General features: G+C 39.0%; 1 protein-coding gene across 2 annotated transcripts in view; it reads right to left on the bottom strand.

Annotated features, from left to right (window-relative positions):
- PCNX2 (pecanex 2) overlaps nucleotides 1–14,643 on the bottom strand; it is a 309,377-nt gene that overhangs the window by 70,814 nt on the left and 223,920 nt on the right. For both annotated transcript variants that reach the window (XM_024927813.4, XM_034949151.3), the window contains one exon: nucleotides 204–262. In XM_024927813.4, the coding sequence (XP_024783581.4) occupies nucleotides 204–262 (59 nt within the window). The remainder of the gene's footprint in view (nucleotides 1–203; nucleotides 263–14,643) is intronic.

The raw sequence follows: 14,643 nt of genomic DNA, 5'->3' as shown, positions 1-14,643 counted from the left end.
TTCTAAACAGTGGAGCAATGCATTGTCAAACCAAATCAGGTTGCTTGATCACTCTACCTGCACAGTTTTATTCCACAGTCAGCATATTAACTAAGATATGCATTGTCTCCACAATGAGTACAGAGTGAGTATTTAATTCTTCCTTTTGAGAATCCACCCATACAACAATAAATAGTTTAAAAAGAGAGAAGAGATCTTCTTACCTGGATCTCTTTCAATTTGGACTGCCAGTCTTGTGTTGGAATTATCCACTCGCCTTGTACTAGAAGAGGCCACAAAAGGATAAAAGGTCATGATTAGATCCCCCCAAGCGGAAGAGTTGGTTTATAGAACCAGCTGCATGAGTGGAAAATGCAAAGGTGACGGATCTCACAGGTTAAGACGATTGCTGTAGTTTTACCACACTGCAGGAAGAGAGGAGTCTCATGATAAGAAACAGAGGGAACAGTACAAGAAACACATGGAGGGGAGAGATGAGTAGCTCTCTGATTTGGAGAGAACGGTCTTGTGTCTTAATCAATTTGGAGCACCAGATCTGCAAAATCAAAGCAAGTATTTAGGCTGAGCACGGTGGCTCATGCCTGTAATCCCAACACTTAGGGAGGCTGAGGCAGGCGGATCATTCGAAGTCAGGAGCTTGGTACCAGTCTGGCGAACAGTGTGAAACTCCATCTCTACTAAAAATACAAAAAGATTAGCCATGTGTGGTGGCACACTCCTATAATCTCAGCTACTTGGGAGGCTGAACTTGAATCCAGGAGACCGAGGTCGCAGTGAGCCGAGATTGCACCACTGCACTCCAACCTGGGCGACAGAGCAAGACTCAAAAAAAAAAAAGCAAGTGTTTAAACTCCCAATGTAATGCCACCCACTTTCAGAACTTGAGAACAGTGTCCACGTAGGTATCTTTCTCTTCAAATTGATTTCAGGAAATGGTGGTGAGTAGTCAACGTCTCCACCACCTGCTTTCAAGAGTGGGGTATACTCTTATAGACCTTTCTTAGGTTGAACCATGAGAATGAAAGCTCCCGGATCATCTGCAGCCATGGTAACAAGTGGCCACTAGAACCAGCTTTGAACCTATTCCATCATGTAAACACCCCTCAGTGCACAGCTTTTGTAAGGCAGCCAGTCCATGACAACCCCTGGCTTCTGAGAGTTAGCCGACTCACTGCAGACTTGAGGGGCAACTGCTGAATAACAGGCTTTTCAAGTAACCACCTATACAGATGCCGTCAACCCATGTATGCCTCCAAAACCTCACCAGTCCTTGAACTCCACACATCCCCAAAACCCTTTGTAAGTGCAGCGATCTGCTCTGTTGGAGAGGCTATGCCAGCCTACCTTTGTCCTTTTATTTCCAACAATGAGTGGCGGTCTTTAAAGAATGAAATATGAAATTGACATCAGGCCTATGAAATTGATGATAGTCAACTGTTTATTATCACCTACGAAATGGCAATTTCATATGGTTAAATCTGATATATTCGCCATTAAGAAAGGGCTTCCACAAATATATCAACATCACACATAGGGTTTACTTAAGGATTTGGGCATACTGAAGGTCCCACTGACAATTGTAGAAAGCCTGGTCTTGAACTCATCTGGCTCCTGCTTTTTCTTTTTCTTTTCTTTCTTTTTTTCTTTTTTTGAGATGGAGTCTCGCTCTGTCACCAGGATGGAGTGCAGCGGTGCAATCTCGGCTCATGGCAACCTCCGCCTCCTGGGTTCAAGCGATTGTCCTGCCTCAGCCTTCCCAGTAGCTGGGATTACAGACACGCGCCACACACCCAGCTAATTTTTGTATTCTTAGTAGAGACGGGGTTTTACCATGTTGGCCAGGATGGTCTCACTCTCTCGACCTCATGATCCACCTGCCTTGGCCTCCCAAAGTGCTGGGATTACAGGCGTGAGTCACAGCGCCTGGCCAGCTCCTGCCTTTTCTATCACTCCACCCTTTGCTTCCTTTGCTCCAAGCCTGTTGGTTTTCCTTTTCCACCCCTTCAACATGCCCAGACCTCTTAGTCCTGTCATTCCTTCCTCTCCAGTATCCTTTGCAAATGTTCCCTCTACTTAGGGATCCCTTTCCATTCCCACTCATTTTTCCTCATTGACTCCTCTCATCCTTCAAGTCTCAGCTCAAGTATCACCTTCTCAGGGAAGCTGCCTTGACTCCTGTGCTGCGTGAGATTCCTTTATCATGTTCTCTTTCACGCGTTGTACCTGTACCTCTCTTTTGGAGCACCTGTCAAGGCTAACATCAATCATAACAATGGCAGCTAACATTTATGTAGCACTTGCTTGTGTCATGTGCCTGTTCTAAGTACTTTATATGTATTAGCTTATTATTGCCTCAAAACTACCCTCTGAAGTAGGTACTCATTATACCCATTCCCACAGCGGATGAGGCAGAGGCACAGAGAAATTAAATAGAGTGCTCAAGGTCACAGATCTAACAGGTGGCACAGCCAGAATATGACCTAGGGAGGTTGGCTTAGGAGCCTTTACTTTACACCACATCATACATCTCTTTGTGTAATTATCTGATGATATCTGACTCTTACATCAGTCCCTAAGTACCATGAGAGTAAGTTTGTTGCTCACAACTGGCACATAGTAGTCACTCAATAAATATTTGCAGAATTAATTATTGAATGGTCAAAGATAAGGCTACTTCTGAAGTTCTTGTCCTTATAATATTTGCTAAGAAGAAACAAGACTAGCTGCCAGTCAATGCTGCATATGTGGCTTATGTTTAAACATGATCATTGACATATTCTGTATAATTTAATAAATGAAAAGCACTTGTCAGAAATGGTGCTTAAGAAGAAACCTAAGAACGCAGCCTTCTTTTGTGAACTTGTCTTTTGGGAATCAAAACAGATAAAAAGATATTTGGTTGGAACTATAATTTGAATAAATGAAAAGGCTTGTCTTCAGAAAAAAAAAGTATTCTTTCTTCTCGTGTATGTCTTAGACATTTGAGAACCATCTAGGCAAGATCCTGTTGAGTTCTGTGATGCTACGGATGGATTGGAGAGAAGAAATACCGTGTTACATTTCAGAAAGGCTGTGAACCCAAGTATGCTGTTCTATTACAGCTTTAGTTTTCCTTACAAATACTCTCATAGCAGCTTTGAAAAATGAAAGATCTCAGGGTAGCAGAAAATACAGCAAACAACAAAATTCTTTCTAATGAAGGCTGAAATCCCACGTCTGCATAGTTAGTCCCTAAATGGAATTTTAATTTCACCTTAAGACCTACCACAAATGGAATTTTCAAGCAGCAGAATAAACAACTTTTAAAGGAGGATTAAGACAAAAGAAAATCATTTACTAAACTCCTTAGGGAACTAAAACACCTTCTAAAACTATGTTCACTGGAAAGCTATCTTTTCAGAAGCCTATAGAACACAGTCTAAATTCTGATGAGCAATAACTAAGTTAAGCTGCCTGTGTACCCCCAGGACCTCTGGTTCTCCACACATTCTCTAAGAGGGTGGACTGTCAGCCACACTGGGTAATTTGAGTTTTCTCCAGTGCTTTCCTCCTGTAAATTTGGTGCTTACCCCTCAAAGGTGCTAATTAGCTCAGTAATTGGATTTCTGCCTTAACTGTCCAATCAAATGAACATCAGCTCTGTAGCTCAAAGAGGAAACAGGGCTTATAGCTCACTCCCCAATCTCAGTGGGAACATGCAATCCTGGTACACATTAGGCATGCGTCTGCATGCATGGTCTTCCTAGCACTTGCCTGACAAAGTCACTGTGCATTGCTGGCTAATGCTGTCCTGAGCACTACAGAACAAGAGTCGTATAACAGGACTCTCCAGAGAAGCTGACTTACTGAGAAGCACCCCTCTTTTATGTTAATACAAAATGCAGAGAGCAGAGCTGGCTTCCTCCCTTCAAACTTGGCCTTTCCACCCCCTGGCCAGTCTCTCCAGGTCAAGCACCTTCTCTCTCAGTTTCATCTGAACAACTTAAATAATTTAAAAGTAATTTTCTATATTGATAATGCTTCAAATTCCCCTTTGTCAGTACACACAGTCTATGGTAAAAGTTGTCTTATTTTTTGGTGAGGAAATACTGCCGGCCGGAGTGAGACGTTTGGTGGGGGTCTGTTCATATAGCAAATCCAAGACGGAGTTAAAAATAGACTGTAATTCTATTCATAGGCAGGCCAACCTTAAAGAAATCTGGACAATGAAAAGGCAGCCAGAGTTTAAATACAGGGGTACTGTCTCCTTTAAAATTGATTATATGCACAAGGTACAGCTAGGTTTGTTTTTCTGCCCTTCATTGCTGCTGCTACTAACAATCGTATTAGCTCTTGCAAAGTCAGTGGCACTCTGCTGTCACCACGCAGCTCAGAATGATTTGGCACGAGACATTTCCTGAGGACATACTGCTGCACACCCATCAGGGTGAGCACTGCCTCGGGTCAGCGCCTTCAGGTGACCTCCAGCCTTACTGGGCCTGGGTTTTGACTTTTCATACATTTGCCCTACAAGACCACAAACAGCTCAGTTTGGCTGTTTCTTTTTTCAGGTTTGGCAGATGGTCTTGAATAAAAATGGCTATGAGTGCTGGGTGCTTTCCTTCTACTGGATTTTGATCTGAATTTTCAGTACTTTGAAGGTTTTGAGCAACCAACAACTTTGAGTTTAAAGAAAGTTTTGTTGGTTTTTTTCTTTATATTTCTTTTTGTTGTTATTGTTTTGTATTTGTTTTTGTTTTTTTTTGAGACAGAGTCTTACTCTGTCGCCCAGGCTGGAGTGCAGTGGTGCGATCTTGGCTCACTGCAACCTCTGCCTCCTGGGTTCAAGCGATTCCCCTGCCTCAGCCTCCCAAGTAGCTGGGATCACAGGCATGCACCACTACGCCCAGCTAATTTTTGTATTTTTAGTAGAGATGGGGTTTCACCATGTTGGCTAGGCTGGTCTCAAACTCCTGACCTCAGGTGATCCACCTGCCTCGGCCTCCCAAAGTGCTGGGATTACAGGCATGAGCCACTGCGCCTAGCCCTTTTCTTTGTATTTTACCCAGTTTTCTTTAGCTGCCCTCACTAGGGAAAATTGGTTGTAAACACCTAGCATGTCATTACTAGAAATTGAACTACTATTGTAGTTTGTAAGAATTATGAAACTGAGCTCCTTTTTAATTGCCTAATATATAATCAGTGTTTCTTCATATCCCATGGGCACCTGAAAAGGTTTTTTTCATTTTCTATATGTATATGTGTTTGTGCATGTGTGTATATATTCTGTAATACATATTGAAGTTACATTATGTTATTTATTTCTTCTATATGCTTATCTAATTTTTGATCACTTGATGGGTCATGAACTAAGAAAAGTGAGTCACATTTTCTACCACTACTGTGTTTCTATTTTTTAAATAAAATTTCCTTTTTTTCCATATAAGTTTTGCTATGTGACTTAATGCATTGATATTCATAGCTTATATTTTCATTGTGAATTTTAGTCTTTGGCATTATAAAATGTTTTTAATCCTAATGGATTTTGCCCCAAATACATCTGTGTTCAATATTAAGCCACAACAGTAGCTTTAATTTGTTTGCACTTGCCTAATGCTTTCACTTATTCTTTGATTTTCAGCTGTTCCAAGTCACCATATTTAAGGTATGTCTTTTCACTGGGTGTCCAGGCAGATGTATTTGGTCATATTCCATCTTCATAGTTTATGTTATTATGCTAATTGTATTGTTTCTTTGATTTTTAAACACATTACACTATAGTCTGATTATAAAATTATAAAGACAATTCTACAGAATCAGAAATAATAAGGCAATACTATGAACAACTTTGTGCCAATAAATTTGAAAACATAAATGAAATAGGTAATCCCCTATAAAGCTGTAACATACTAAAAGTAACTCCAGAATAAAAACAAAAGAAGAGGCCGGGCACGGTGGCTCATGCCTGTAATCCCAGCAATTTGGGAGGCTGAGGTGGGTGGATCATTTGAGGTCAGGAGTTTCAAGACCAGCCTGGCCAACACAGTGAAACCCTGTCTCTACTAAAAATATGAAAATTAGCAGGGTGTGGTGGCACACCCTTGTAATCCCAGCTACTTGGAAGGCGGAGGCAGGAGAATCTCTTGAACCTGGGAGGCGAGGCTGCAGTGAGCCAAGATTGTACCACTGTACTCCAGCCTGGGAGACAGAGCAAGACTCTGTCTTCAACAACAACAACAACGAAGAAGAATAGCCCTGTAATTATTAAACAAATAGAATCAGTAGTTAAATAAATACCAAACATACAAAAATATACACATTTGATGAGAATGATTGTTTTAAAAAAGGGAAAAAAGGTAAAGGAGAAAGAGAGGCAGGGAGAGAGAATGAGAGTGGGGGAGAGAAAAGAGAGCTAATAAAAGTTAACCATACTGAAAAATAGGAGTACAACTACATATTACTCCATTGTTGCTGTGTAGAATTCTTCTATTGGTCATACATACTGTTATTAATTAGCATCCATTCTTTCTGTTGCTTCTGAATACTTTAAAGATCTTTTTTGATATTAGTGCTGTGAAACCTCACTATTTTGTGTAGAAATGTGAATTTATTTTAGTTTATTATGGTCATGACTTAGATTCCTGAAATTGAGGATTCATGTCTTTCATCAATTTTGAAAATTTTCTATTATTTTCTCTTAAAACTGTGCTTCTCCCTATTTGTTTTATGCCTTCTTCCAGGAACTTCTAGACTTCTAGTTGACATCTTTCATTTTGTCCTCTAAGTCTCTTAACCTCCCTGGAATATTTCCCATTTCTTTATCTTTCTCTGCTGCATTCTGGCCAGTTTTCTTAGATTGACTGCTTTCTAGTTTAGCTGTGTTTAATTTACTATTTAACTTGTCTATTACAGTATACATTTTAATGACTATATGCATTTATTTTTATAAGCCATTTGTTCCAATTTGTCTTTTTTTTCATAACATCTTGGCCTTTTAGTTTTATTTCTTCTTATACAACTTTTTATTCTAAATATATATATGATTATTTCTTTACTTATATTTAGTTTTGGAGAGTCAAAATCTGCTATTTATTTTATTTCCTGGTTCTTGTTCACAATGAATATTTTTCTTTTGTATTGCATAGTACTGGATTGAGAGCTCCTTTCCAGTCAGTTTTTATTGTGGAATTAGTTGAAGATATGTCATGTCCTTTAAGAATAATTTTACACTGGCTTCATCAGCAACTCTAGGGGTTTTACACACCAGTACCATTTTTGTGTTAACTTCTCAATGTGACAATTTCCAAATATGGGTAGTATAGTTTTGAACTCCAAGCCCTCATGTGACAAAAGATTAGTATTGTCCATTCACAATGGAGACTTGTCCCCACTCTTCCCTCTCTCTGACCAGTTGAGATTTCTTGTTCCTTCTCTGTGTTGGGTGTTTCACTTCTTCACTGATGGGGAAGACCTTCAGGGCTCCAGCTTTATGTGGAAGTCTTAGTTGAAACTTTCTGCTTCTGTAGGACTAATGCTTCATCACCTAGCCTGGCATAGATTTTAAAATGTCAGTCCCTATGTTACTGAGACTCACAGCCCCGACCCACCACCCACCCCATTCTTCCCAGGCAGTGATAGTGGGTTTTGCTGTTTTCTGCTCCCTCTTTCTTTCTAGCCCTTGGGAATTTTCTAACTTTATTATTATGCTCAAACATGTATCTAGGAGGAATTTTACCATCTATCATTGTTTGATACTTTTAGCAGGTGTAAAAGTTTTGAGATTATCTAGTCTGCTACATCTCTGGAACTGAAAACTTCTAAACCAGATTTTCATAAAGAAAAGATAATACAAGTTAGCCATACTGAAAAAATAGGAGTACAACCACATATTACTCCACTGTTGCTGTGTAGAAGTCTTCTACTGATCTTTGTGAATTTTAGTCTTAGTTATACAACTTTTCAAAGTAATTAATTATTAAGTTAAAAAACTAAAATTTTTTTTTCATTTTATGTTTATAAAGCTTGCTGAGTTTTATACCACTCTCTCCACAAGGATCTTATCATGACAGGGTCTGAATCAACATTTTTTCTCTCTGTTTACATTCCCTCAATGCTTTTCTGGTTTCTTCTATTATCCTATAGATAAACTGTAAAATACACTCGGCAACCACACTGTGTTCAGCCTACCTCAAGGTGAAGTTTCTAAGATTCTGTGTAAACATACATGTGTGCTCACAGGCAGCCATATGGGCATAATGAGGCAATTCTCTTACCTCCTAATGTTATTGTAAAAGTATATTTCCTGAAAGTCTATTTGAGGCCTGCAATGAAAGAATACCCTATACAGAATACTGGTATCCAAAATATTATGTTTTCATCATACCATATGAAACTGCAGTAGAGAAAGCTAAGCACGAATAAGAACAATGAATACATGCAGATTGGTTGTATTGTTCCGGAAATATGGAGTTGGTGTATTTTTCCTTATTCCTCTACTTGGTACAACGAAAACCCTGGATTTTACATGTTATAAAAACACCTTCTGAAAGGTAAAAGGAAAAAGTAGAGCATCTGGGCATCATGGGATCCAAGGAAAAACACTGTGGTGAGTTTCTCTGTTTTTATTTTTGCCTCATGTAGCCCAGAAACACCTACAGAAGCAAAAGAAAAAAAAAAGCATCAACAAACCCCTGATCTGTCTAGCCTGAAAGTCAGGAAAGGCGCAGGCTAAAAAGACAGAAAATTGTAGGTCATAACCTCTCTGTAACAGCCAAATACCACAGATAAAACCATAGCCCTATGCCTATCTGTATCAGTGATAGCAGCAGAAGGGAGACAAATTCCTAGGCAGATAGGGGTGTGTCCCTGGTGAAACCCAACCTTCAAACCAAAGACAAATTAAAGCCTGAAAACCAAGCTGCCAGTTCTAGATAAAGTCCCCAACTGCAGTGAGAACTTCCTCCATGCCTTTCAGCCAATTGAATGGTGCTTTTTGACCAATCAGCATGCACTCCCCCATTCCAAGCCCATAAAAACCCTGGACTCAGCCACACTTTGGGACTACCCACCTTTGGGTAGGGGGTACCCACTTAGGGTCCTCTTTCTGCTGAGAGCTGTTCCGTCACTCAGTAGAACTCTTCTCTGCCTTACTCAGTCTCTGATTGTCTACATAACCTCATTCTTCTCAGACACAGGACAAAATCCTGGGACCCGCCAAATGGCAGGTGTGAAAAGCACTGTCACACATCTCTGACCAGCTCACTGAGCTGTGGGCAGTGACATGCTCCTGTTCACTGGACCATGGGAAAGAAGAGCTGTGATCCTTCTGGGGGCCCAGACCTCCAGGCTTCCTGAGCCAGAGCTGTGACAAAGCTATAACACCCCCTTGGGGCTTTTTCTGGTTGCTGGCATCTCTGAGTTTTTAGGTGCCACCATATTCCCCTCATCCAGCGAGGGCACTTAAGGCAGAAGCTGCCTGTGGTATGCCTAGTCCAGCTGCAGCCTCACATGAAGGAGGCATCTGTGCTGGCATCTGGAGCTGCCTGCTCAGCCCCACTGCAGCAGCCTGTGTGCCTGGTTGTGCACTGTGGTCAGACCTCACACCCACTTGCCCACACACCCTTCACCATTCTACCCAGGATATGGGATCCAGGCCAGTAGCGCAAACCAAGCACGGCCTGCTGGGCTGAATGGGCGGAGCCTGGTGAAGTGGCCTCCCAAAGAATCCTGTGTCACCAGCAAAGACTGAGTGAGGAACCTAGACTTCCTCCCTTGCCAGGCAATAATGAGGTACCCCTTCCCCTCCTGTTGAGATGGTGTCAAAAGAGCCTGAGTTCAGACTTTCATAATTTTCCTGGGTAAGGAGGCCACATGGGGAGCAGTAATGAGGTACCACTATCCCTCCCATTCAGGAAAGTATCAATAAAGGCTTAGTAGGGAATCTGAACTCCCACCCCCTATCAAGCAATAACAAGAAACTTTCCACCCTCTCCCATCTCAAGAGTCAATAGAGGCTGAGTAGGGAACCTGGACTTCTAACCCCATCTGAAAGTAACAAAGCAGCAACCCCTTTTCTCCTGCCAGAATGGTGTCAGTAACAGCTAGCTGAAACAAAGGTGTAAATATTATCCAGAGGCTCATAATACATAATAGCACCCAAAATGTCCAGAGTTGAATAGAAAAGTACTTGCAATCAGAAACAAACAGGAAGATCTCAAAATGAATTTTAAAAGACAATAGATGCCAAAATTGAGATGATGAAATTATCTGACAAACATTTTAAATTAGCCGTCATAAAAATGTTTCAATGAGCAATTAAGATCACTTGAAATAAATGAAAAAATAGAGCTTCAGCAAAAAAAAAAAAAAAAAAAAAAAAGACTTGGCAAAGAAATAGAATAAATAAAGAAGAATCAAATAAAAATTTTACAACTGAAAAATACAGTAACTAATTTTTTTTTTGAGACAGAGTCTTGCTCTGTCATCCGGGCTGAAGTGCAGTGGCACCATCTCAGCTCATTGCAACCTTCACCTCCAGGGTTCAAGTGATTCTCCCACCTCAACCTCCCAAGTAAGTGGGACTACAGGTGCGTGCCACCACACCCAGCTGATTTTTGTATTTTAATAGAGATGGGGTTTCATCATGTTGGCCACACTGGTCTTGAACTCCTGAGCTCAAGTGATCCACCGGCCTCGGCCTCCCAAAGTGCTGGGATTACAGGTGTGAGCTGCAGTGCCCGACCAATAACTAAAATTTTAAAAATAAAGTTCCCAATAGCAGAATGAAGGGAAGAGAAAAGAATCATTGAACTGGAAGACAGAACAACAGACTGCTGTCTGCAATCTGAACAACAGAGAGAAAACAGACTGAAGAAAAAAAATGAACAGAGTCTCCAAAACCCATGGGACTGTAATTAAAGAACTAAAATCAGGGTCCCAGAAGGAGAGAAGTTGGAAGTAAAGTTGAAGAAATTTACACCAAAACACATTATAGTCAAGCTTCTAAAATATAAACACCAAGAAAAGCTCTTGAAAGCAACAAGAAAGAAACACCTCATCTAAAAAGGAAAAATTCTGAATTATTGCAGATTTCTTATTAGAAACCATAGAGGTCAGGAAGAAATAGCACAATATGTTTTTAAGTGCTGAAAGAAAATAATTGTCAGCCTAGATTCCTATATACAGTGAAGATATCCTTTTGGAATGAAGAAAATTTCATTCCAAGGCATTCTCAAAGGAAGAAAAACTAACAGAATGTATCAAAGGAAGAAAAACTAAGAGAATGTGTCAACAGATGTTCTACCCTGAAATAATAGGTAAATAATGTCCTCTAAGAAAAGAAAAGAAGAGAAAGAAAGAAAAGAATGAAACTTAAAACATCAGGAAGGAAGAAAAAACACAGTAAGCAAAAGTATGGGTAAATACAATAGACGTCCTTCTCCTCATGTGTCTTCTAAATTATGCTTAATGTCTGAATCAAAAATTATATAGTTGTCAATATAGTTCTAAGTGTATATACAGAAAATATTCATGACATCATGGTACAAGCAGGGGAAGCTAAAGGGACATGAAAAGACTTCTACACTTCATTTGAACAGGTAAAATGACAGTACCAGTAGATTTTGAACAATTATTTATATATAATGCTAATACCTAGAGCAAACACTAAAAGATACACTCAAAAATATATTATTTATTTAATAAATCAAAATAGAATTCTGAAAAATGTTCAAGAAACATACAAGAATCAGGAAAAAACAAATGAAAATTACAAACAGAGCAAACAAAACAAAAAATTAGTAACAGATATAAGCCCTAATATGTCAATAATTACACCAAACATAAATACACCAAAACAAATTAGCAAGTAGATTAAAAACTATGACCTACGCTGCCTACAAGAAATTCAAATATTCTTACTTACAAGAAATTCAAATATTGTTACTACTTCAAATATAGTAACATAGCCCAACTGAAAATAAAAAATGAAAAATATATACTATGCAAACATTAATCAAAGAAAAGCAGAAATGGCTGTTAATATCAGATAAAGTAGACTCCGTAACAAAGAAGTTTACCAAAGACAGAAACGAACATTGTATGATAAGACGGTTGATCCACAAAGAAAACACATCAGTCCTAAATATGCATAAGTCAAACAACTCAATTGAAACATACGTGAACCCAAACCTGATAGAACTGAAAAAGCAGACAAATCCACAATTATAGATGGAGACTTAAACACCCATGTCTTAACAAACTGATAAAAAGGCCAGACAGAAAATCAACGATAATATAGAAGAACTCAGTAACACTATCAACCATCATTACCTATTCAACATTTACTGCACACTCCACCCAACAATGGTAGACTACACATTCTTTTATAGTGGCCACAGAGAGTGTACCAAGATAGACCATTTTTCTGGGACATAAAATGATCTCCACAAATTCTTAAAAAATGAAATCATACAGAGTTTGTTCTCCAACCATAATGGACTTAAACTAGAAATACATAACACAAAGAAAACAGGAAAATATCCAAACATTTGGAAACTGAACAGCACAATTCTAAATAAACCATGGGTCAAAGATAAAGTTTCAATAGAAATGGAAACACACACAAAAAAAAGAAAAAAGAAGAAATAGAAATACATTGAACTGAAAGAAAATGGAAATAAAGATATCAAGATTTGTCGAACATAGCTAAAGAAGTGTTGAAAGACAAATTCACAGCACTAAATATACACATTAAAAAGGTATCAAATTCATAGTCTATGGTCCCACCCAAAAAATCTAGAAAAAGAAGAGCAAAGAAAACCCAAAGCAAGCATAAGAAATGAAATAAAGAGCAAAAATCAGTGAAATTGAAAAATAAATGAAAAAATCAAAGAGCCAAAGAGCTGGTTCTTTGAGAATATCAATCAATAACATCGAAAAATCTCTAACCAGACTGACAAAGAAAAGGGGAGAGAAAACACAAATTACAAATAACTGTATACACTACAGACCCTGCCAGTATCAAAAAGATAATAGGGAATATTACAAATAATTTTACATGCATGAATTTTACAACCTTGATGAAATGGACCAATTCCTCAAAAAAACCCACTAATTGCCATAACTTGCTCATTATGAAATACATAATTTTAAAAGCCCTGTAACTATTAACGCCATTTAATTAGTAACTTAGAAACTCCCCCCAAAATGAATTTCTAAGCTCTGAAGTCTTCACTGAAGAATTCTACCACGTTTAAAAAATAACAAACAATAATTATACTTAATATCTTTCAGAAATTATAGGAGGAAGAGACACTTTCCTATTTATTTCATGAAGCTAGTATTTACCCTGATACAAAAACCTGACAAAAACAGCATGAAAAAAATAAAATTAAAGATCAATATCTTCCAATAATATAAATCCAAAAATCCTTAAAAATATATTGCAAATAAAATTCAGCAACATATAAAAATAATTATATACCATGACAATGTGGGTTTATTCCAGGGATGCAAGACTGGTTCAATGCACAGAAATCAGTCAGTATAAGCCACCATACTCACATGGGAAAGAAGAAAAATCACATATGCATGTAGATAAACACAGAAAAAGCAAATGACAAGACCCAATACTATTCATGATTTAAAAAAAAAAACTCTCAGAAAAATAGAATTAGATGCAAATTTCCTCACTTGATAAAGATCATCTATACAACCCTACAGCTGGCCAGGCACAGTGGCTCATGCCTGTAATCCCAGCACTTTGGGAGGCCGAGGTGGGCAGATCACGAGGTCTGGAGATCGAGACCATCCTGGCTAACACGGTGAAACCCCATCTCTACTAAAAATACAAAAAAATTAGCCAGGTTTGGTGGCGGGCGCCTGTAATCCCAGCTACTGGGGAGGCTGAGGCAGGAGAATGGGTGAACCCGGGAGGCGGAGCTTGCAGTGAGCCGAGATCATGCCACTGCACTCCAGCCTGGGCGACAGAGCGAGACTCCGTCACAAAAAATAAAAATAAAAAAATAAAATGAAAACCTACAGCAACACTGTACTTAACGGTGAAAAATTGAATTACTTCCCCATAAGATTGGGAAAGCTGCAAGGATGTCCACTTTAGCTGCTCTTAATCTCTTTATTTTTTATCTTTTAAGTTCAGGGGTACATATGCAGACTTGTCATATAGGTAAACTTGTGTCATGAGGGCTTGTTGTATAGATTATATCATCATCCAGGTATTAAGCCTAGTACCCATTAGCTATTTTTCCTGATCCTCTCCCTCTTCTTACCCTCCACCCTCTGATAGGTCCCAGTGTGTGTTTTTCCCGTGTCCATGTGGTCTCATCATTTGCCTCCCACTTATAAGTGAGAATATGAGGTATTTGGTTTTCTGCTTCTGTGTTAGTTTGCTGAGGATAATGGTTTCCAGCTCCATCCATGTTTCTGCAAAGGATATGATCTCATTCTTTTTATGGCTTCATAGTATTCCATGGTGTATATGTACCACATTTTCTTTATCCAGCCCAACACTGATGGTATCCATGTCTTTGCTACTGTGAATAGTGCTGCAATGAACATACACATGCATGTGTCTTTAGGACAGAGCGATTTATATTCCTTTGGGTATATACTCAGTAATGGAACTGCTGTGTCCAATGGTATTTC

This window comes from Pan paniscus, chromosome 1, assembly GCF_029289425.2.
Source record: "Pan paniscus chromosome 1, NHGRI_mPanPan1-v2.0_pri, whole genome shotgun sequence".
Taxonomy (NCBI): Eukaryota; Metazoa; Chordata; class Mammalia; order Primates; family Hominidae; genus Pan; species Pan paniscus.
The sequence above is the reverse complement of the archived record's forward strand: the minus strand, read 5'-3'. Positions and strand labels throughout refer to the sequence as shown.